Source organism: Colletotrichum paranaense (genome assembly GCF_030867605.1).
Source record: "Colletotrichum paranaense strain IMI 384185 chromosome Unknown Scaffold_20.1, whole genome shotgun sequence".
Taxonomy (NCBI): Eukaryota; Fungi; Ascomycota; class Sordariomycetes; order Glomerellales; family Glomerellaceae; genus Colletotrichum; species Colletotrichum paranaense.
In genome coordinates, this window is record NW_026848978.1 from 515,016 (window position 1) to 538,123 (window position 23,108).

At 51.9% G+C, this 23,108-nt stretch overlaps 8 protein-coding genes across 8 annotated transcripts; 5 read left to right on the forward strand and 3 right to left on the reverse strand.

Annotated features, from left to right (window-relative positions):
* Positions 1-2,102: 2,102 nt before the first annotated feature.
* On the forward strand, positions 2,103-3,248 carry CPAR01_15692 (short-chain dehydrogenase; the record flags this gene model as incomplete). The annotated part of the gene is made up of 3 exons (XM_060499940.1): positions 2,103-2,484; positions 2,550-2,618; positions 2,683-3,248. The coding sequence occupies 3 exons, from the start codon at positions 2,103-2,105 to the stop codon at positions 3,246-3,248; spliced, it is 1,017 nt and encodes a 338-aa protein (XP_060341516.1).
* Positions 3,249-3,798: 550 nt separating this feature from the next.
* Positions 3,799-5,016, reverse strand: CPAR01_15693 (origin recognition complex subunit 6; the record flags this gene model as incomplete). Its single annotated transcript, XM_060499941.1, has 2 exons — positions 3,799-4,768; positions 4,835-5,016. The coding sequence occupies 2 exons, from the start codon at positions 5,014-5,016 to the stop codon at positions 3,799-3,801; spliced, it is 1,152 nt and encodes a 383-aa protein (XP_060341517.1).
* Positions 5,017-5,854: 838 nt separating this feature from the next.
* On the forward strand, positions 5,855-6,622 carry CPAR01_15694 (uncharacterized protein; the record flags this gene model as incomplete). Its single annotated transcript, XM_060499942.1, has 3 exons — positions 5,855-5,978; positions 6,069-6,387; positions 6,460-6,622. The coding sequence occupies 3 exons, from the start codon at positions 5,855-5,857 to the stop codon at positions 6,620-6,622; spliced, it is 606 nt and encodes a 201-aa protein (XP_060341518.1).
* Positions 6,623-6,720: 98 nt separating this feature from the next.
* On the reverse strand, positions 6,721-7,974 carry CPAR01_15695 (tRNA wybutosine-synthesizing protein; the record flags this gene model as incomplete). The annotated part of the gene is made up of 1 exon (XM_060499943.1): positions 6,721-7,974. One exon carries the CDS (start codon positions 7,972-7,974, stop codon positions 6,721-6,723), a length of 1,254 nt encoding a protein of 417 aa, XP_060341519.1.
* Positions 7,975-8,302: 328 nt separating this feature from the next.
* CPAR01_15696 (RNAse P Rpr2/Rpp21/SNM1 subunit domain-containing protein) lies at positions 8,303-8,890 on the forward strand (the record flags this gene model as incomplete). Its single annotated transcript, XM_060499944.1, has 1 exon — positions 8,303-8,890. The coding sequence occupies one exon, from the start codon at positions 8,303-8,305 to the stop codon at positions 8,888-8,890; it is 588 nt and encodes a 195-aa protein (XP_060341520.1).
* Positions 8,891-9,287: 397 nt separating this feature from the next.
* On the forward strand, positions 9,288-10,790 carry CPAR01_15697 (ZPR1 zinc-finger domain-containing protein; the record flags this gene model as incomplete). Its single annotated transcript, XM_060499945.1, has 2 exons — positions 9,288-9,416; positions 9,471-10,790. The coding sequence occupies 2 exons, from the start codon at positions 9,288-9,290 to the stop codon at positions 10,788-10,790; spliced, it is 1,449 nt and encodes a 482-aa protein (XP_060341521.1).
* A 5,647-nt stretch (positions 10,791-16,437) lies between these two features.
* CPAR01_15698 (uncharacterized protein) lies at positions 16,438-18,949 on the reverse strand (the record flags this gene model as incomplete). Its single annotated transcript, XM_060499946.1, has 3 exons — positions 16,438-16,796; positions 17,816-18,008; positions 18,935-18,949. The coding sequence occupies 3 exons, from the start codon at positions 18,947-18,949 to the stop codon at positions 16,438-16,440; spliced, it is 567 nt and encodes a 188-aa protein (XP_060341522.1).
* A 2,824-nt stretch (positions 18,950-21,773) lies between these two features.
* Positions 21,774-22,267, forward strand: CPAR01_15699 (uncharacterized protein; the record flags this gene model as incomplete). Its single annotated transcript, XM_060499947.1, has 2 exons — positions 21,774-21,826; positions 22,033-22,267. The coding sequence occupies 2 exons, from the start codon at positions 21,774-21,776 to the stop codon at positions 22,265-22,267; spliced, it is 288 nt and encodes a 95-aa protein (XP_060341523.1).
* Positions 22,268-23,108: the final 841 nt, after the last annotated feature.

The following is a 23,108-nucleotide window of genomic DNA, read 5'->3' on the forward strand; positions in this document are numbered from 1 at the left end:
GTAGGGGTTTAAGGACTAGGGAATGATTGCTGGGACGATTGGCGCACTGGAAAGATGCGGGGAATGCCTCCAACACGATTGCAGTGTCTCGTGTAAGTTCTAGCTCTACCTTACCCTGACAGCCTGAGAGCAGAGCCTTGGCACTTGTCTGGGTAGGAGCGAGAACAGAATGTGGAAAGTGGGAAGCAGATGGCTATTTCCTGTATTCGCATACCCGGTATTTGGGATTGAGGCCGTGGTTATTGCTAGTGCACTGGACATCGATTTTTGTATTTTCCCATGTTTGGTGATAGAGGATTTCTAGGCGAACACCTTCAACATGAGCAACCTAACTCAAAGCCGTACCTATACCATCCTCCCTGGTACCTTATTCATCGATATGTAGTTTCGTATCTGAACACACGCATTTAATGTACTAAATTATTCACCAAGACCAGGACATTTCTCTTGTCAACTTCCAAGGTGCTTCCTGGCTGGTAACGTCATGAACCGAGTAAGCACTTGTAATAACGTGGAGATTAACAGCCGCGGTGGTGTTTCAATCTTTTCATGACGCGACTCGCATGTCATGAACAGCGACAAAATCTAGTCGACATGTCTTGCTCATCGTGCTCTATTTTCGGATTACCAGTATTCGTCTTCCTCAGCTTCATCCCGCTACCGGTCTCTTCCGGTCTAGGCGAGAAAATTTCGCTCTGTACATAAGCACGTATAAGCTGTTCACCTGCTTGGTCTATCCGTATCATCCGTATAGCTCCTCAGCTCACCCACCCTGGAAGGCTACCTTGGGAATGGCTCCATGGTCCCTGGAAATTTGGGGGCACTGAAGCTTCGCCATGCCCTGCACAGCCCTGGGCACCCCGGACTTACGAACAACCTCAAAAGGTGTAGGGTCCATAAGAGCGGGGAGCAGGGGTGAGCTTCCCAAAAGCTGCCCGCCCGCCCGCCCCCGGGTTCCAATCACAGACGACACCGGCCCTCGGTATCGATCCGAGTTTCGAACTTCAGGACCTGACTTGCTGACTCTGTCCCGGACCTCAGGCTCGGGTTGTCAGCGCACCTTGTTAATCATCAGACTGAATCTGCGGCACGGGCTCTCGATGCGTCATCTTGGGTCTGGACATGGGATGGACGAGGTTATTTTGCTTGTGATGAGGTGCTTGATGCCTCTCAGGCAGGTGTGGGTCGAGATGCACGTGCCGTCTGCCCCGAGACCTCAATCCCGCCATCACGTGCTTCCATTGCTGGATATCTCCTCTGAGACTCCCTCTAATGTGCCTTACGTAAGGTAGGTTGTCATCGCCATCTTATCGCCTAATTCCGGCCTGATTACGTATTCGTACCTTACCTTAGTCAACTTCAATCCCGCGTCGGTCTTAATTCTGTCCGCATCCTGCAATGATGCCCACATTTGCGGACTCGCGGGTTGTTATGTAATGCGGACCTTTGTCCGCACGACTGTCCGTCAGGAGCTTGCAGCCAAGTCGACAGAGCCTAGCTGTTGAAATGTTTGGTCGTTATCTAACGACGGAACGTGGAGTACGGGTATCAGGCTCAGAACACAAGGTGCTAGGAAGTATCGACTACATAGAACCGTATGGGAAGTGCTCAACAATGCTCTTATTCCCAAGTTGTGAGCCAAGAGCCACGATGAATTTTTGGTTCTCCAGAAGACAAAATCTACAACTACTTCTGGTGCATCAATAGCAATCCCACCGGGACCTTGAAAGAAGGTGGGATGGCATCGATGCCACTAAACTTTAATTCTAAAATCCAGAAATTCCCCTAGCAAATGCGGCTTTAAGGTCATTAGCTCCAGGCATTCCGCATCCCATGCGGTCAGTGCGGCCGCGTCGGCCGCATCCCCATGAGACATCGTCATGTAACTAACTTCAAGACATGGGGTTGACGAAGTAAATAAATACTGGACGAAACCTCCCATCACCTCGAATTATAATCATCATCACCATCAATCAGATTAACAAGAACGCACAGAAGAACCATAAACTTCAACAAACAACCTACTCCACAATCACGAAGAAGACGTATAAGTCCACAGCTACAAATCACAAAAACACACCCTTCTCTCGAAAAAAGCAACCATGTCTATCCTCGCACCCTACGCCGAACAACACAAGGACACCTCCGGTCCCAACGACAGCCGCCCCACGGGAGTCCAAATTGTTGAAGACCAAGGCCTCGTCGGAAAATGGACCGATAAAGTCGTCATCGTCACCGGCTGCTCCCCCGGCGGCCTCGGCCCCGAAACCGCTAGGGCCTTTCACGTCGCCGGCGCCGACGTCTACATCACCGTCCGCGACGTTGCCAAGGGCGAGGAGGTCGCCAAGGATATTCTCTCGGATGGCAAGCCCGGCAAGGTGGAGGTCATCAAGTTGGACCTCGGATCTCTCGAGAGCGTGAGGGAGGGCGCCAAGGCGTTCTTGGCAAAGTCGGACAAACTGAATGTCATTGTGAACAATGCTGGTATGTGATATTTGAGGAGGGGACGGGTGAAAAGGGGTCTCAACATGAGCTAATGTAACGAGCAGGAGTCATGGCCTGCCCCAAGGGAAAGACCGTGGACGGATTCGAAACCCAATTCGGCACAAACCACCTCGGTAAGCACTTCAACTCACAATGCCAACAGAGGGGACTCCAATTCCACTAACACCCAAAATCCAGGCCACTTCCTCCTCTTCCAGCTCCTCAAGTCAACCCTCCTCGCCTCCTCAACACCAACCTTCAACTCCCGCGTCATCTCCGTCTCCTCCTCGGGCCACCGCGGCGGCCGCATCCAATTCGAAGACTTCAACTTTGACCACACTGTAGAGTACCACCCCTGGGCGGGCTACGGCCAGGCCAAGCTAGCCAACATCCTCTTCGCCAACGAGCTCGACCGCCGCTACGGCGCCCGCGGCCTCCACGCCCTCAGCCTCATGCCGGGCGGCATCGAGACGCCCCTCCAGCGCCACCAGCCCGAGATCACCGAGATGATCAAGGACCCGGCCGTCCACAAGGTCATGAAGAGCCCCGCGCAGGGGGCCGCCACCTCCGTCTGGGCTGCCGTCGCCAAGGAGTGGGAGGGCAAGGGCGGCAAGTACCTCGAGGATTGTGCCGAGGCGGAGGCGATGAAGCCTGATGCTGGGATGCTTGCTCCGGGGTACGCGCCGGCGGCGTTTGACCCCGAGGCGGAGAAGAGGTTGTGGGTTGAGAGTTTGAAGATGGTTGGGCTTGAGGACGATCAGTGATTCTTGGCCTGGGGTGGGAAAGGGGGAAGAAGTTCTTTGTGATGATGCTCATGACGATGGTTTGAATAAGAAGTAGCATGCACATATCGTTTATAGAATTTGAAGTTTTCACTCTGTACTTCGCGCTGCCATTGAGAACTTTGGATATTCCAGGTTAAAATCGCGTGAACGATACGCTTGAGAGAGTTGGGTTCACTCCGACGATCGAAGCTAGAGTTTCAGTCCTATAACATGGGCTAACAACATGGGCATGACTTTTAGGGAACAATGAGAGGGTAGGGTGGCCCCCTGGGGAGCTTCATCAGTGCTCCATGGAGTTGTAGAAGGGCTTCCGCGAAAGGGTCGTGATAGTCACAGCAACAGTGATCGAATAGATTGATGGCCTCTTTCGAACGCCAACTGACCAGCTTATCGTCGCCGCGTCCGGTAGACCGGCTCCGCTAATCACAATAACAGCCTCATATGACAAAGTGCCTCCCAGTCTAGGCATTTCCCTTGGATCTTCGTCGTGGTATTTGACATCCTTCTCACCCCACCCCCCCCCCCTTCCCTAGCCATCTACTTCCATGGCATCACCATTTTCCTCCTCCATCAAGTCTATCCTCCTCAGGATACTCTCCTTCCATATTCTGTAATCCCTGCGCTTCTTCTCGCTCAAGAAATCATACCGCTCCAGAAACATTGTGTCCGCCCCGCGTACAGGCGCCTTGTACGCACCCGCATTATCCCCTCCCCGACCATGGCTATCAGCAATCACATGGCCCGCCTCAATCACATCCCCCAAACTACGATACCAATCCGCGTCCAACCATCCCCGCTCCGAGACCTCCTTCACCGCAGCATCAAAGTCCTTGCTCTTGACCGGCGCCCACCCCTCCCACGCCTCATCCTCGTCCAACCCGCGCGCATCAACTTCCTCCCTCGCCTTGGCCAAAAGCTCCAGCACCTGCTTCCGTGCAGGGACGTAGTTCTCCCGATCCACATCCTCCCCCGTCGCCAGCTTCCGGACCTGCTGCGCCACAAAGAAATACACGGCGCCGCACAGCGCGGCCAGGTTCTCCCGCACCCAGGCGTCACGCGTCCGCAGCCCGCCGGGGACGACGACGTACTCCATGCCAGCCAGCATCGTCGGTGCCAGGTGCTTCTGGTTAGTTTCCCTGCACATGAGGCGGATCGTCGGCTGGATCCAAAAGTGGAGGCCCGACTTGTCGGACGGGTAGGCGACTTTGCCTGTGGATTTCGTCGGGGTGTTGGGGACGCTGCCGTTTGCCACCGAGTTGCCGCCGGTTCGAAACTGCGCGAGGGATCTGTCCTTTGTCGGGGTCGGGCGGTGCGGTGTCCTGACGGGGGAGTCGACGCCGTGGCGTTGCCTGTTGCGCGGGGTGCCGTTCTTGCCTGGGGTGCGGTTGAGGGCTGTGTTGGGGAGGATGTTATCGAGGTGGCTGTAGAGGCGCTTGTAGATTCGAGGGGGAATTGGCGGTCGGGGTTCGATTGGGGGGAGGTCTAGGCTGATTTTGAGTCTGGCAGAGTGCGTGTGTTAGTATCTCCCTCAAGCAGAAGGGGGTTGTGCTTGGGTGTTAGCTTACCTATCGCAGGCGATGTGAGCGCATGCGTATAGCCGCCCGATTTCCTCGTCTGCTTTTAATGTGCTTGCTCGGTGTCTTGACTGTGCTAGTAAGGACCCCGCGAGTTCTACCAGGGAAGGCGGCAGAGCTGAGCCGTGAGTTGGCATCAGCGAGAGGAGCGTTTGTTCTATGGATCGATTCATTGTGAGGAGTGAGATTGTATAGGCTGAAGAACTTTTGGCGCAAGACGCGTCGAGGCGCGTAGGAGCTGGATATCAGCCCTGAGACTCTTGGCACGCTGCTTTATGCGCGGCTGTCTCAATTGGTGTTCGCTGCGTTTCTCTTGTCTTCCTATGCTGGCGGGCAAGGTCGGAGTTGGTTCTTGGCGTCAAGTGTCAAGCTGGAGAAGAAAAGGGTTCGGGAGCTGAGGTGGTGTTGAGAATGGGTTTGTTGCGTCACCGAGGCACCCAAGCTTAATTGGCACGCCGCGACCCCGGGTCTAGAATGTTTAAGCCCCGTGGCCCCCCCGCGGGCCCCTGTCAATCGCCGATCTGTGCGTCTGCCGCTCCCTAAAGGCTAAGGGACGGAAGTGTGGGAGTGTATGAGGCTCCGAAGGCAATCCCCTGAATTGGCCATGGCGGAACGCCACCTGTTCCTGTGAATATTCCCATTCCCCCGTTCCTGGTTCTCCATTCCCCATTCCAGTCCACCGTGTTCTCCTTAGCAATCCGACACCGCAAAGTTCCCGCCTTGGCCTAGCTATTTTTCAGCCTTTTTTTTCTTTCTTAATTGAACCTTGGTTTGAGTTAGGTACTTAGATACCGTACCCATCGATCTGCCCCCCAAAAGCCTTCCATTGGTGGCTCTTTGTTCAACTTCAGCGGCGCCTAGCTCCCATTGTGTACCTCATTCAAGAGTGTCTGACCTTTTGTCTACAATTTTTACACGTGTCGTCAACGATCAGCAAACTTGCGTCTCCATCTCGTTAACACGGAAAGCAAACTCCCAATCCGACAAGTACCTCCAGCGATAATACCCGCAATGCACACCGTATACCTCGCCGCTCTGGCACTCGCCAGCCGCGCTCTCGCCCACGGCGGCGGCGACCACAGCCAGAAACCCATAGTCGATGAAAACGCCGATTGGATGACGAAGCACATGGCTGGTATGCAAGAGTTACAGAATCCTAGAAATATCCGAAAAAGTATATGCGCGACTGGGTTTGCTGACTGTTGATTCTTCCGTCCATCTACAGAGGAGCACCACATGGAAGGCTGGGACTCGGCCTCCTTCTTCACCCTGCACGACTACAATAGCGACGGCGTCTGGCAAGGCGACGAGATCCTCCGCACATACGGCCTCTTTGACGAGACGAATCACCACGTCTCCGAGGAGAAGCGCTTCGACATCCTCCACGACCTCATGGAGCTGCTTGATACGAACCACGACGGCAACGTCAACCGCTCCGAGTGGGACGCCTTCATCGCCAGCGGCAAGACGCTTCCCGACGTCGGCATGGGTCCGGGACACCACGGTGACGACGAGTACGAGTACGAGATTCACCACTGGGAGAAGTAAGTCATTTGCTGCGGTCCCAATCAACATAGAGGAAGAATAAGGAGCTGATGGGAACTCGCCTCATCTAGGTATCATGACGAAAACACCAAGCTCGAAGACCTGACGCACCCCGAAGATATCGAACATTTCAAGAAGCATGAGGCGATGGAGGACGCGCAGGATAGGCAAGAGCAGCTCGACCACATGGCCGTCGTGGAGGAGAACATTCCGCAAAAGTTCCGTCGGTCATAGCCGCTTCGGATCCTTCTGGGCCGGGGCCGGGGTTGATGAATACATAAGGCAGGACAGGATATGACGACGTCGACGAGAAAGAGAGATTCATGAAACGATCATGTAACACTACTAGATCTTGTAATATGTACATCAAAGACGCAGTGCCATACATCGGGCGCGTACGTCTTGACTAATTCGACATGCTCGACCGTCGCGGCTCGCCCGCCGCCGTTTGCCGTTTCCGCCCAACCGTCGTAAAGGCGTTGGATCTGTGCGCGCCGCGATTCAATCTCGTGGACGCCGACGTTCTCGTGGAGATGGAGCCAGCAGTCGTTCTCGCACCCCGCGGTGATGTCCCAGGCCGGTCGCCACGTAGGCTCGCTAGTGGGGAGAAGGCCGCCGTTGATATGTAGGATGTCGACTGCCGTGCCCGACGCTCGCATATCGCCTATCCTGGGCCTGGCTTGCTGGTTGTCCTGGAGGAAGATTATGATTTGCTCGTCGCCCGTGAAGAGTTGTGCAGCTGGTAGATTCAGGTCTTTTCCTTGGACGACTTTGACTCGCCAGCCATTGGCAACGGCACCGCGGCGGAGCGCTTCGACGCTCCAAGGGTTGAGTTCCCAGCAGACGACCTTCAGTCCCAGCTTTGCGTAGGAGAAGGTGAAGTAGCCGATGCCTGCGTACATGTCCACCGCCCAATAGTTCTTGAGAGCAGGTGCTAGTACTTGACGGCGAGGAAGCGTGGTGTCTGGACTGGCTTGGCTATGAAAGTCGAGGAGGCGCGTCTTCTCTTTGATGTTACCCCGGCTGAACATGGTCCATCGAGGAGCCCATGTTTGATGTATGCCGTTTTGCTTAGTCGACACCCAGAAAGCTCCCTCAAAATCTTGGGGCGAGGGGTTGGCGGGGTTATTGGAGGGGCCAAAGTCGCCATGGAGGATCTTGAGCCCGCTTGGTGTTCGCAGAATGTTCTCGTTCTTTTCCACAGCCGAACCATCTGAACCTGTGTCTGTTTGTAGAGGGATGCCTTCATTGACGGCGAGATGCGTCAGAGTTGTTGAGCCGGTCTTGGAGACGTCTCGAAGGATTGTTTCCCACAGGTGATGGATTTCATCTTCGCTGACGTCTGGGTGGTTGAGGATGATTGGCCATGAGCCCTTGCTGAAACTTCCACTAGGGAGTAACAGCATGGGCTCATAGACTGTGAAGCGTTTGGGTGTGTGCTGGTTGAGGAGAGTCTCAAGCTCGTCTTGGCTTTGCCATGGTTGAGTTTGTGGCGGTAATGAGATGAGCCAAGCTCTAGTGGCTGCGGATATTGGGTTTTCAGGCTTGGGTTTTTTACCTCGCGATTTCCCCTTCCCATCGGCCATCATGACTTTGATTTGTGGTTGGCAGTTGTCTAAAGCGAAGTAAGAATACCCTTGGACATTGAAGATCGTGTAATCCTTCACTGAGTGCAGAATGCGACCAAAATCTTTGGTGTTGCGACTCTGTTGGTGCATCAGACTACTTTACAGGGGTCACCACGGCTGCCACCTTGAGGACTGCGCAGAGTACCTCAGTGCTTTGGGAGTGGGGTACCGTCAACCAAACAACCCAAAATCAGCGTACCATACGTTAGGACTCACTTACTCTGTTTTCTCATCGTCACCTTCATTTTTTCTTCCAAACCAAGTTCCTGAGGATCTCAGTAAGAGGATGGACGCCTCAAATTTGCCAGCGCATTTGAGCTATCTTAATGATGCTGCTCATCTTCTCAGGGCGTCCGCCCCCGAGACCTCAGCGTACCTGATGAGCCACCATAACGAGCTCATGTTCATCAACGACGTAGAGCAGAACGACGTTCAACGACAACACATCTGCGGCGCCTGCGGTAACATCATGGTTCCCGGTCAGGGCACTACGCTCAAGCTCGAGACCGAAAAGGCACTGAAGAGGAAGAGACGTAGTGTCACGACTCAAGCATCAAAGACGAAGCTCGAACCTCAGCAGCGGTCTGGCACGCGAAAGCTTTTCAGCTGTGGGAAGTGCAGCCGCATCACCAAGATTTCGTTCCCTGCGCCGCCACCGGCCGTGAGACGCCGGGCCAAAATTGAGCACCGGTCCGCGGCGAAGACGCAACAAGCCACTGTGGCCGAGGCAGCTAAACCGGCCACGTCTAACTCTAGCAGCAAGAAGCGTGCGAAGAACCGCAAGGCAGGGCTGCAGGCTCTTCTTAGCCAAGCCAAGACCTCTTCTTTGGGGGCCAGAAATCTGAGTCTTGCTGATTTTGGTCGACTGGGTTGAAGAAGGCCTTGTCTATACAGCATTCGCTTCATGAAGCTCACGACATCTGGCCTCTTAGCTAAGATATGGCATCCAGCTCCGTGGTCCTCTATCGGTGGCGGCCATGACAAACCAGCCAGCGGGCGGGCTATTCTCGGGAATATTCTCGAAGGTTTCCTGCCTTGGGAGGAATCCAGGGACCCGCTCAATGACACACATCGGTGCCCGGCCTGCAGGGCCTGCAGCTGCGATTGCCCCTCCAAAAATTTCAAGACCCCGCCATCGCCATCCCACCGAGTCAATCTTGGATCCCCCGCGACCCCGATAACAAAACCCGACAACGAGACCCCGTCGTTGCGCAATGAAGAGAAAGTACGACAGTTCACAAGAAACACCTACCAACAACAAATCATTCGCCATGGCCGCCCCCGATTCCAAGACGACCCCCAACGAGTTCTTCGAGGCCATCGGCTCCAAGGTCGATGGCGGCGACGACCAGAAGGTTGTCGAGGAGATTGAGTCTCTCTGCATGAACTGCGGAAAGAACGTGAGCATGCGCTGCCTCCCACTTGTTTGATTGTCTTACTAACTTGGCGTTCAGGGAAACACCAGACTGCTCCTGACCTCGATCCCCTACTTCCGCGAAATAATCATCATGTCATTTGCCTGCGAAGAGTGCGGCTTCGCCAACAGCGAAGTCCAGCCTGCAGGCTCCATCCAGCCCAAGGGCACACACTACGAGCTCCGCCTGACCGCGATGGACGACTTTGCGCGCCAGGTTGTCAAGTCCGACACGGCGACCGTCAAGTTCATCGAGCTCGACCTCGAGGTGCCCGCCGGCAAGGGCCAGCTTACAAATGTGGAGGGTCTTCTCAGCACAATCATCAACGATCTCGACTTTGGACAGGAAGCGCGCAAGGAGCAGATGCCCGAAGTCTACCCCAAGATTGCCGAGATTATCGAAAAGGGCCGCGCCATGCTCGACGGCAGCTCTTTCCCCTTCCGCGTCACCGTCGACGACCCCGCCGGCAACTCCTTCATCACACCCGACTTGAAGGACGGTGTTGGCAAGTGGGAGAAGCACGAGTACCTTCGCAGCGCCGAGCAGAACGAGGCTCTGGGCATCTCTGCCGCACAGGCCGACGAGCTGGCTGCCGCCGCCAACCCGGGCTTGACCGCCGAGGGCGACATCATTCCCAACGAAGTTTACAGTTTCCCCGCCAGCTGTCCGGGTTGCATGCACTCATGCACAACACACATGAAGATGGTTGACATCCCCCACTTCAAGCAGGTCGTCCTCATGTCGACTGTCTGCGACGAGTGCGGCTACCGCTCCAACGACGTCAAGACCGGTGGTGAGATCCCCGAAAAGGGAGAAAAGATCATCATCAAGGTTAATGGCCAAATCGATCTCGCCCGCGATATCCTCAAGTCTGAGACCTGCGCTCTCGAGTGCCCCGAGCTCAACCTGTCAGTCAACCCAGGCACCCTTGGCGGTCGCTTCACCACCATCGAGGGTCTCCTGACCCAGGTCCGCGACGACCTGAAGAGCCAGATCTTCCAAGCCGACGGTGGATCCGGCGGTGACTCTCTCGATCCTGCTGAGAAGTCAAAGTGGACCGCCTTCTTTGACGGTCTCGACGAGGCCATCAGCGGCAACCGCGAGTTCACCGTCATCCTCACCGATCCCCTCGCCAGCAGTTTCGTTCAGCCGCTTGTCGACCCTCCCGCGCCTGACCCATCCATCCAGCGCGAGTACTACGACCGCACACACGAGGAGGAAGAGGAGCTTGGACTGAACGACATGAAGGTGGAGGGCTACGAGGAGGAGGCTGCCAAGGAGGCTGAGGAGAGGGAAGCGGCCAAGAAGATGGCTGACCTTGACAAACTTTTGGACGCCAACATGGGTAAGAGCTCATAGGACGTGGTGCACGAGAGAGGGATGGGATGAGTGGTATGACCTATTTGGATTCTAGTCAAGGGAATGTGGGTGCGCAGGGGTTGATAAAAAGTACATGATGATGATACCTATGCATAGACGGGTTATTGGAAAGTTTTTGAAGCCTTGAAATTTCTTGACGCGGTTTGTGATTCTTTCTCGTGTCAACTGTCTTTGGTGGGTGTCCACAAGGTGCGCTGGCGAAATCGTACGGCCGTCGATACCCGATGTCGTCCGATGACGCTCGTTGTCTCTGACACGTGTATACCTCACCGTGAAGATGGGCAACAGAGTCTCGGTAGGAAGTTGGTTGATAGACATTGTTGGCGATGACGGAACGGTTCTGCGGAATACTACTTGCCTCTACCTCTATGGCTGTAACGCCAGACGATACCCTGCCCTTCATCCTAGACAGAACCCTTAAACTTGAAGAATGGGTGGACACGAATTGTCTTGCACCTCCGACCGGGCTGGCGTGTGTATCGTGTCGAGAATTACACCAACAAGAGAAGGGACAAAAGGCCTCTAGGTCATTGTTGCCAGCAAGAGATCGCAGCCTTCAAGGCGTCTAAATACTAACCCGCCGTGTCTGCGCGGATGGACTCGACGCCATCGATTATGACACTGTTGCCGTAAACTCTACCGCGCGAATTTTTGATAGTAGGGAGTATAAGGTGCGGAATTTCAGTACCACAATTTCGGTGCGTGGCAAGTAGGGTCAGGTGATCACGAACTCATGGGAGAGATGGAGAAGGGGGGGGGGGGGCGAGGCGATGGAGTTCGATTCGAACCCGTAGCCTCTGTAGGAAAAAAACAAGCAATCCATGGCATTATGTAGGACCGTGAGCCAACATACGATAGAATCGTACCGCTCGGCCATCGACTACAACGGACAGTGCTTGTTAAGAGCTGTTGCGTCTTTGGTGCCTATAGAGGATTGGGTGAGAGCCGTTTAGGGGCGTGTCGGCCTGAGGAGGAACATACGATGCAGGGGAATGCGTATACTGCAGTATCAATATTGGAATACTCGGTGCGTTTGATGTGAAGACTCCATGGACAGTGAGGATGCATCCACCCTTCGGACTGAGGTGTGCTATACTGCCCGAATTCAACCTTCAGCACAAGCATGTTTCAGGTGGTTCACTCCCATAAGCCCAAGGTTGAGCTTGGCCTATGCTGGTAAAGGTCGTCGGCGTGAGTCTCCCATGAATTTTGACGGACAAGGGATTTGGATTAGAATAGAGATACCGGTGTCAGTATGCCCTCCTGGCCTCACTGGCCATCGTGATTGACCTACATAGGGTCCAGCTTTGCAAAACGTGGTCGTTGCAATGGGCAGACCTCATACCATGAGCTCGGAGGAATCGCCTCTGATCATGAAGTTGGCTGGAGAAATGTGATCTGTCGCCGGAGATAATAACCATTGTCAGAGTTCTCTATTAGCCTCAAAGGTTTTGTAAATGAAGATATCAGGTATCGAGGTCCACTACTTTGCAGATCCTCGAAAGGCAGGTTCTTCTCGCTTTATACCTGACTGTGATTATGCCACGCCAGCCGCCTTGTCACATGTTCGCAACATCGAGCTTGTGAACCTGAGGCTTGCTGTTCTAAGTCCGTGGCTATGACTTACAGACGTATCCCAGTCTGCGTAATTTTTGAGCTGGCGTTCAGTCTATCTCTAAGCATACTATTTGTTTCCTTTGGAGTATGCAATAGGATTGCCCATATGTCAACACATCTCGAGCCTCTATTTCAATAACTACTACTACAACTTCCTCTAGCACTGCCTTTACCACTGCCCCTGTCACTATCACTGTCATCATAAGTAGTCTTTCTGATCGGTTCTTTAAGTGTATTCTCTATAGAATAAACCTGATGAGGCCCAGTATGAAGAGGTCCAGTAACATGGAGCCTCTTGCAGAGGCACCCTTTGTTTGTGGTGGGATGTTGATGCGGAATCGGGCACATACCATAGGCGAGCGTCCCCAGATTCACCCAGGGACTCGAAGAAGAGCAAGAGAACTGCCTGGAGGCACTGTTGTCTGAGAAGGCTACAAGCTAAGGTAAGCCATCGAGCCGAAAGAGGCTATTGAGGATCACCAAGGTATGCTGAGTAATATTTTCTGTTCTGAGACTGGATTGGCTCTATGGGTAACTCCATTGTTGCAATTACGTGCAACTTCACTGTCGGTAGCACTTCCTCGTTGGGGACAAACATGCCGTACCAGCATGCCTACCACGATAGAGACGAAAGCGTTGCCTCTTTAGCTAACACCAATGCGACCAAAGCCGCGAAGCAGCGACGAGACGCGTTTACGAGAAGTCAAGTCTTTCGGCCTCTTGGGCAACTCCAGCTTGCGAACACCTGAATTAGAGTTGCTGGCACTCACTGCAAAGTAAATACCTTGATGCATTATAGTAGCCAAGCATGACATACACTCATCTGCTGAGATCTGCGCGGGCAACAATATGACAGTGACCACCGAGACGAAAGACAACTTCACGTCTCATCCTACCCGATTCGCAGCTGGTGAAATGGCCGCATGGCTTTGCTGTCGGGAATAATGAATGGGTGGGCGGCTAGCCGCATCTCAGGTCTCGGTTCGACGATAGGTAAAGTAACCCGGCACCCCCGAGAAACAGGCTATGCCAAGCAAACACATACTGCTCTAGGCAAGGAAAGAGAATGTAAACGAAGAATGGAAATGCCTAGCCACCAAAAGTCCACACAAATCTCCCCATCAGCTGAGATGTCAAAAAAGCAAAAGAATATCATGATAGAGACGAGATTCGAACTCGCGCGGTTTCCCACTGGTGAAGGTAACTATTACGTAAGCCTAAAACCAGCGCCATAACCACTCGGCCACTCTACCTGATCTTATTTGATGATCCCTGTGGTCAGGAACGTGTCTATGTTGGCTGGGGGCCAGTTTTTGATGCGGATGGCTGAGTTCGGACGGTGAGGCGGGGAGTGGTGGGGTTTGCTGACCTTGGTGGCATGGGACGGATGCGCTAGTCCCAATGCGGGTCCATGTTTATGGGGCCAGTAAGAGATGCCAGTTGTTTTGCTTTTCAGATGCATTGTTTATGCATATGGTTGTTCAACTGGTGTGACAGCGAGTGCGCGTTACCACCCACCAAGCAAGTCACCACTTTCGACTAAATAAGTGGCTTATGTCTAGCATGGAGGAAGACGTATCAACAGTGAGAAGAGTCATTCTAGTTTCCTAGAAATTGGAGAGATGTGATCTTGTTGTGGTGGATGTGTTATGCATGCATGGATTATGCCAGCCACGTTCAGCCACACCCTACCAAGAGTATTTCCCTCCTGACAACATCTTTAGCTGCACCAACAGCTTACAGTACAACTTACACCTACCTTAGTTGACCAGCTGCCCTGGCCATATTCGCGATTCCATGACATCAGGAAGCTTTCCAGTACCTTGAGAAGTTGGAGTTTTCCAGATATCCATTAGGTTTCATATAAGGTTATCGGAACCTTCTTCAGCTTGTTACTTCTCCGCAACGATGAGGTTTTGTCACTGATCGTCTAGCTGAAGAAACCCCCAGATCTGAGTGTTGGCGGCCGAGCCCGAGATCCGGCGCTCCCCCGGGGTAGCCCGCCTATCATCGCACACACAACTGAAGCGAGACTTATGTTCATGTCGTGAGCATTCTTCAAGTCCAAAACATCCATAGCATTTCATGACAGCATCACATTGCGATTACACCTTGCTAGCATGGCAAACTCCGGACCGGTCGTTCCCAATGTGGCGCGAAGCCATGGTACTCGGCCTCGAGTGGGGCCAATCCAAATTGGCCAATCACACCGGAGTATGTCGGTAAAAGCAGGATAGCGGCCGATAGCCGACCGGTCTCGTCCACTTCACGGATGCGCAAGTCAACTGTTCTCAAGGCAATGTTTCTGGAGTCATCGAGGACATTCAGATTCCCTTCGACCTAATGTCTCAACCACAGAAGTGCTTGATCGCTTGTATACATGTAGAGCTGACGTGCCTTAACAAGCGGCGCTTGTTTACACGGGATACACATTTGACTGACTTTCATTAGACTGGTTTGACACTGTCTGCCTGTACCCAAGGGCGTCGTGATCGCTTCAGTTAAAGGCGCATTATCTCTCTCCGCAAAAAGTAGCCAAGCAACAAGACTGCGCCTTGTCATCGGCCTCATCCATCAAATATGCCTTACTGAAAGTAGTATCTTAATAATCCCCTCGCATCATAGACACTATCTTCTATAAGAAACGGCTCGAACTAATTTTATTAACCTTATTATTACTCGATCCTCTATCCTTCTCTATAACCCGTCGCAGGTATTATTTCTTTAATGACTAGTTACGTATAAGTAGGGTATTTAATTATTTTATTATATTTATTATTGTTTTTGTACTTATTATCTTTACTTTCTTTTCTATCCCTCTTATCTCTCTTATCCCTCTCGTCCCTCTTATCCCTCTCGTCTCTCTTGTCCCTCCTGCCCCTCTCGTCCCTCCTGCCCCTTTTGTCTTTTTTATACCTGCTATCCTTGCTGTCCTTGCTATCCTTATTATTTTTATTATCCTCGGCTTTTGTTTATATATACGGGGATGTATAATATCCTGGTAATGGGTAGCTTTAATAATAAGGCTAATAGTATGAAGGATAAGTTTATTAGAAGTTATAATTATAGATATATAGAGACTAAACGCCGAGCATAGCATTGATAGAATGCTGGCGAAAGTAGTGCTACTGTAGGTTTATGACTGATAGGGATTCCCGAAGGCTGGCCTCGGCGACTTGAGTTTTTGATTCCCAAGAATGTGTATGGCATTGAGTTCGTCACCACTATCACTTGGTCAAAGGACCTCTCAGCGCCAGGAGATAGAATCGACCTGATTCAACAATTTCAGCCCGGCCTCGTAGGTCTCATGGGGCGCATTCCCTTTCACCCTCGCTCGCAGACCCAGCATGGTGTCGAGGGCGAGTTCGCCAAGGTTTGTACTGCGACTACGATGTAAACTTTCCTGTTTCCCGTCCTCGAACGACCCAGGGAAGTAGACCCCGACGAGAACAGAGAGACTCTGAGAAACGCATGGAAAAGCTCGAAGTGTCGACAGCTATGCACTAGCATGAACGTTTGAGAGACTGGAGGCATCAACACATCTTTGGCCACTGACATTATGTGCATACTGGAGAATGCTCATGAACCAACATTGAAGGCCTTCTTTACTACACAACGTATCATCAAGCCGACCTCCCTTCACCCTCACCCCCCCTCCCATCCTTTCAAGAAGGAAGGGAAATTTGCGTCACCTTGCCTGACGAAAGCCTCCCCTCTTCACCGAAAGATATCATTTGCTGTCCACGTCTATGTCGCTACCACGGTTCTGCTATGAGCCACAAGAGAAGCGATGCCCAGAACGGGCGTCGTTATTCCTGAAGTTATAGGGACAACGGACTAGGACTTGACGGCTGATGCACTGGCCGCGCCACCAAGTCCGCCGCCCTCGTGATGTGGTCTGTCATTATTTTTCGAGGAACATCTTCCATATCCGCATTCTTCCGATCTGCCCATCAAACCACCCGGCTTGCCATCAAAGAGCTTGCCATTTTGATCTTGTATACCTGCATCAGATGACGTGGTGAGCACTGGTCATCATGACACTTTGACCGACGGCCTTGGAAGTGACCAACATGTCGCTGGGGCTTTGAAAAGAGAGTGACTTCCTTCCAGCTTCCTTCCTTATGTCGGTAGCGATAACCCAAATGAACTGGAACATGGTCTGTCGTGTTTGAACATTTCCGATACCTAACATGAAAGCCACAACCCGGCAATACAGGGCCTCGAGCACCTCTGAAATAACCAGAATCTTCGCGCCTGGAGTTCTGTCGAGAATGGCCCGGACGGCTTGAAGGGTCGTTTGAATACTAGACTCCTCGAGGAGTTGCTCGGGCCTGAGATTGCCCAACTTCTGCTTCTTGCCACTTGCTGCAGACGCTCGGAGTCCAATTTACTCCCTCGGTTCAAGAAGAACGACAGCATCTTCGTCGTCATTCATATCGCCAACGTTGTGACCCTAATCTCTGTCATCGTTATCTGAGGCGCTTTGGTCCCGATGACATTATCGCGGCAGTTGCTCCCAAGCAACGTAAAAATCGGCGGGAAGGATAAGACGCAGGCTTGAGGAGGAGCGGTTCCCAGCACGGCTTTGTGGCGGACTTGCGCGGCGCCCGTCGACCTGTTTCTGAACATGGAGATTCCCTGAAATTTATACGTCATTACGGCGATTTCAATTGTGCAACCCCATGACGCGACGCATAGAGGACGGTGGCTGCTAGCTTGAAGACGAACACATCATTGAATGCCCAAAGACGGTACCCCACAAGCTGACTCGAAGGGTTCATGCTGTTCGATGCGCCAAAGACCCCAAACAAATATCCGTGAGCAGGACTCTTGCGCTGGAAGAGCAAAACCAGTCCCCTATATTGAAGGGCTTTGATGGCGTCGGCGTTCTACTCCGGGACTGTGCAGACTTGACGTCGAGCATTCATATGACCTTATGGACAAGTTCGCCTGTGAGGTTATTCATATAGTGAATGAGCTTCATCCCCTAAAACAACACGAAATTCCAGACCTCAGAGTTTCCATGATGCTGTGAACAGGAGGTAGTCTCCTTTTCACGCCTTATCGAGATCCGAATCCTGGACATGAACGAGTTAGAGGAGCGTGACTTCCAATTTTGTGGCGAACCAACTTCCTTCATATCTCCCTATGATAAGTGACTAGAAAGTAATGACATTGCCCCTGAATGAACTCTGCCGAATTCATGTTCCTGACTGCTAGGACGAGCGTCCGAGGCTTGAGTCCCTCTTCAAGTTGAGCAGAGGTTCTGCTGGGGTAGACGGTCGTAGACCATCCCCTTCCGAAATGACTATTCAACTCGAAATTCAACACGTCAATGGCACGTTTTGGTGCTACTATCATTACGGCTCCTTCGTGAGACGCACCTGTGGCTCCGGTGGTCGTTATGATGGCCGTCCTGCTAAGGCACATTTCGTCTGCAAGAATAGCCGCAGTCAGCGAGCCCTTCACAATTGCTCCGATGCTAGGAATGGCTGCCTCCACATGATCCTTGAGACTAGTACACGGCTTGAGAAGCTGGCTGAGATTGACACATGGGTGGCATTCATTGACCTTGGCCTTTGAGACTTGTGTTAGCTGAGTTGCAATCAGTTGATTGTTCAGCAGTCAGTCCATACAGCGATGTCGATCAGCTCTGGTTCCCCTTGCCACCTGTTCATCTCCCCTTCGGTGACCCAGTCTGTGAGGGAATAGTCGGCGGTGACGGACAGGGAAAACTCCACCTGGCGATTGCCCTTCGACGATGCTTGTACGGGAGCTTCTCCTCGAACGAGTCGATTTCACGAACGGATGAAACAGTCCGACAGCTCCATCAGTGGCTCTCCCGTTCCTCTCCGGCTGTTCAAATACAGTGTTCTTCTCCCTCTGGGAATAGTCTCGAGGCATACAATCTGACTGAGTTAATAGCGAGGAAAGTCGTTTCAACGACTGGCGGCTCTCAACACTCCGCCATGCTTCCTCAACAGAGCGAGGTTCTCCTCAGTGGCCTTCTGAAACGCGAACGATTGAGTCGCTCAAGACTTAGTCCATACTGCTCTATATTCCATTTGTTCGAAAGCTCTTTTGTCGGTAGCCTTTCTCTCCTGAGATTCTCGGCACAAGCAACCGCTCTTTGTGCGCACTACGTCTGGACACCCTTCTGGAGGCCAAATATCTTTGAGGTTAAAGGTGAAATGATCGCTAGTTTTTTGAGATGGCTGATTTTGAGGGCAAGAGATTTAAGTTAGGGAGATAAGCATCTGTGTACAGGATCTACAGGATAGGCAAAGAGAGTAAGAGAGAGGGTGGGAGACGACGAGGCAGGTAGTCACTTACTTGGATACTCAATCTACTCATGTTCCCTTAGAAGTCAAGACAATTGAATTATCGTTTTTTTACTTTGTTCTAGAGTTGCTCGTGCGCTCATAATGGCTGTCGCTGACGTGAAGCTCTTTCCTCACATGGAGGATGCCTGGTCGAGGGCGGCTTTTGCTACAAGAGCTTACCAATTTCGAAGACATGGTTCCTCCTATTTGTTATCGAACGATTAGTGTATGGTATTTTTTGGTCTGGATAGCAGCCGCATTCATTCATTTCCACTCCGATACTCGGACAATGGAGAGCAGTCGCCTTACACCAAGCGAGCGACCGACATTCTGACAGCCCAGTTGCCAGTTGAGATAAGGAGACAAAATCAAGACTACCTTCACTTTCAACACATACCTTACCCATTTGTCTATGAGCCAGTCACATTCCCTGCTGAATTCCATTGTGGTTTAACATCTTCTCGAGCTAAGATAATTGTATATCTCTACATGAGTGTGAGAAAAATGTTACGTCTCCATGGTCAAATATCTCAGCGCAATGGACATCTTTGGCCCGCTACCAACTGTTCTAGCTCGCAACTGACTTTTTCCCCTCGTATATTGCATGGGAATGCTTTAAATGCCCTTTGTTAACATCTTGTCTATTTACTGCGCCAAGTTTGAGCGCTTCAGGAGTAGCCACAGCTCGACTCGAAGCATCATACTCCACTTACACACCACGTTCTTCCACATACGACCATACCCATTGGAAAATTCGGGATCCCGTCCGCTCTCCCATAGACAAGCCAATGAGGGCCGGATTAGTAGTTGGGTCGGTGACGACCAGCGAATACCTGGTGTTGTATGTCTTTTTGGTGTTTTGGGTAGTTCGTTTCTCACGATGTGAGGCCCCATGGTGTGGAGCGGATGGTGGGCGACGATGTTAGCGGAGAAATCCCGTCGCAACGCCAAACGAAAGGGAACGCCTTCCCAGCTTTGATATCTGTTCTCGCTGATAGAGCCAGCTGTATCCACCTCCTCCAGCAACCTTGCCGTAATCTTCTCCTGGATTATTTTGCCCCCTTCGATGGCAGCCTCGCTCCAAGAACCAACTAACCAATCTAGATGACTACATAAGTCAATAATCATCACTGATCATGTCTTATGATATGCTTGTAAAGCAGTCTGGAGCCCCTCTTCAGTCGAGGCCTTGCCCACAGTCGGCTGATGAAATGCCTTCCGGTACGGGTGGAACCATGGGTTGTTGGCCACTGTCGTTATTCCCTTGCCATCATCCCTGAGCTTCTCGGAAGGCCAGCTAGTAGTGAGTGTATTTCTCTCTAACTTTCTAGACGAGAGCCTGAGCTATCGTCGAATGTTTCGAGGTCGATTGTGAAAGCTAGGTGATGCTTGGACGTTGCCTTAATGTCGACCTTCTCTCCAGAAGATGACGCTTCCATGTGATGAGAACATGCAGGCGGCAGAATAATCTTGACCTTCACTTCGATCTCGTTCTTTATCTTTGTTGAGAAGGCTGAAGTATCTCAATGGCCCAGGGAGAGATAAATTCCGGCGATGATGGCGGGAGCTGTCGGTGGTTGTCTTTGGTACCCATGGCTTGCCTCAATGAGAAATGACACATAAACCAGAAGGATTGATACCCTTTCAGTTGCGGCTACAGAAGCGTCTCGATTCTGGTTAAGCTACAATGTTCCGCTTTGATGGACTGGGAGTACGCAATCGTTTCGAGATTTAGAAAGGCGAGTGGAAGCGGCGAGAGCTAGGCGGGCAGAGACCGAAACAGTCGCTAAACGGTATTTGGTAAGAGACGAAGGTCTTCAGGTAGTAACAGTTGGTTTTCGTCACATTATATTGACTTTTTCGTTGGCGGTTTTCTTGGTTTGGTTCTATGACTATCAGGAAGCGCGTATATTGACACTGCCCACCTTGATGCCAATAGCGCGCTCGCCTCAAAAGGGGTACGTAGAACTGAACCTACTTACTACAAGTGACATATCGCCGGAGTTATCTGCTTTTTTTTTGGGGGGGCGGGGGATTTCGGTAGTGCTGATGCGCGCGATGTAGGCTGAATGGATGCCCGAGAAGATAGATGTATGCCGTCACGGGGACTGATCCATCCGTCGCACGCTCTTTGGACAGAGCCTACGGTACCCTTCAGAAGGGAATGTTTGATGAGTTAAGCTAGAATATCTGGTACGAGTAAAAGTGAAATTATGTTAGCCCGATACTGTTCATAGTTGAAGTCTGACGGAGAGGTTCTCAACCGTGAAGAAGGTTGATGAGGGGATATTGCCGGTAAACCAAAGGGCATTTCTCATATGGTAAGGTAGCTAGCTACCCGGGTGGGAACCTAAGAGACCAAGGCATCCATTTATTCAGAGATATGAATAGTCATTAATGGATAGGCGAGACTGGAAGATATTTCTACCACGTGATTGAAGGCATCTCCAAGTCAGTGGTGAGGGTGTCAAATATTCCGGACCCACTCTTCCTTCTTGCCTGGAGTTGCCCGGTACCTCCTGCCCTCTTGCACCCTTCACCTTCCTACTCTGCATTCTGTTCTCCTCTTCATTTGATCTTCCCACAAGTCCTACTTTTCCCCAGAAAATCTGTAGTCTCTCTTCTCCAACCTCTGTCTGTGTGGTTTGGTTGCGACTCATCCCTGCCTTTCCCATTCTACTTTTCTTTCCGCACGCTCACCTTCGACTTATCACCTGCTCCGCAGGTCGCGGGAGATTCGATCTTGCCGTTCTTGCATTTCCATCATCGCAATCGAGGTAAGTCTGTTTCCTCCCTCGAAGTCTCTCTGGGAGCACCTGCAATCCGCGGCATGGCCTCCCTCGCGTGGATTCACGCTTTCGGGCTGGTGGATCTCCCTCTTCTTCGACTCGACTCGCTACTGTCTTGTCTTGCCATCTTCTCGGCTCGCCAAATTTATTGCCTGTCGCTGATAATCAAGAACGGAAGACAAGATGATCTTCCCGAAGAATCCGATAGCGAAGCCGCCATAGGCAGCGACATGAACGGATTCGCACGGAGCTCTGACTTATGGGGACTGGCACTAAGTCAAAGGTATGGATCTGAGGTTCCCTTTGATAATTTACAGCAAAGCTAATGGTATTGCGGCGTAGCCTCTGATCAAGCACGTCTTCTGATTATCCTGGAAGACGACCAGGCAAAGAAGCAGGGTCTTACAGTAAGTTTGGGATTCTATTCTTGACGTTGTTCGCCTGTACATGAATCTAACAATCCATTTCAGCCTACTCCCGTACTCCAAATCGCCATCGCGCTTCCATGATGCGTCATGAAGAAGCTTGGAAGATCAAGAAAGTCGCAATCCTTGGCAGCCGTCACAAAAACGTCGCAGCGCTCGTCAGGGCCTATGCCTCGGATCCCATCCACATCGGACTCTTGGTCAACAAATCTAGGCTCCAGGAAGATGGTCCCTCACTTCTAGCAAATAGAACCAAAGCCGGTATGGTCCTGGACATGACCCTAAACTGCCCCAGGTAGGTGACCTACCTGAGACTCAAAACAAATCACAAACATAGTAAGTTCTCCGCGAGCAAGTGAAGCCGCTTGGTTCTTCTCAACCCGTGGCACCCAATGGTTCCCGAGTACTGATGACTTCTAGTTTGCAGAATGCAAAAAAAAACAAAATCACAGATGGAGGCGTATGAGCAGATGCGGCATCTGCACACACTGTCTTGTCTTTCTTCGGCTCCCTTCTGGAACCCAATGGGTAGAGAAGAGAAAATGAAAACCACCGGCAATTTCAGATCTACACAAGCGAAATATAAGAGGCCAACAAACGCGAGTCTTTCGGGAAAAGTACGATGTTGAGGATTCGATATCAAACACCATCCCTCAGCCTAGCTCCCACACCCTGCCGGCCACCTGAACCTTCATCACCGATACCCTTTCTCGTCTTCAATGCCAACGCTCTGCTCATCGATAGCACGGGCGCTCACTCCCCATGTGCACCACCGGCATCAGTCCCTGGGTCAACTCTCTCAACTTCGACAAATAGACCATCAGTCTGTCAAACGGGGCCATCGTGCAAGTTTCTAAGCCAAACCTGGTTCTGTTGTCGAATCGTCCTTTTTCGGGTCATTTCGGCTACGTAAGGACTCAGAAGGCTATTATCAGCTGGGCTGTTTCTGGAGAAGGACCCGGCGGAGCCAGTATGAAGCCCGACGCAGTTTTCCGCTTCTCTTTTGCTTCTCACCTAGTCTTGTCTGAAAACCCTTGCTCCTAGCCGAGCCGACACGAAGAAATCCGACAAGATGCTCATATCACCCGAGAAGAAATCTTTCCCCGCGAAGAAGGTGCTCTTCTACTCAGCCTCTGCCTC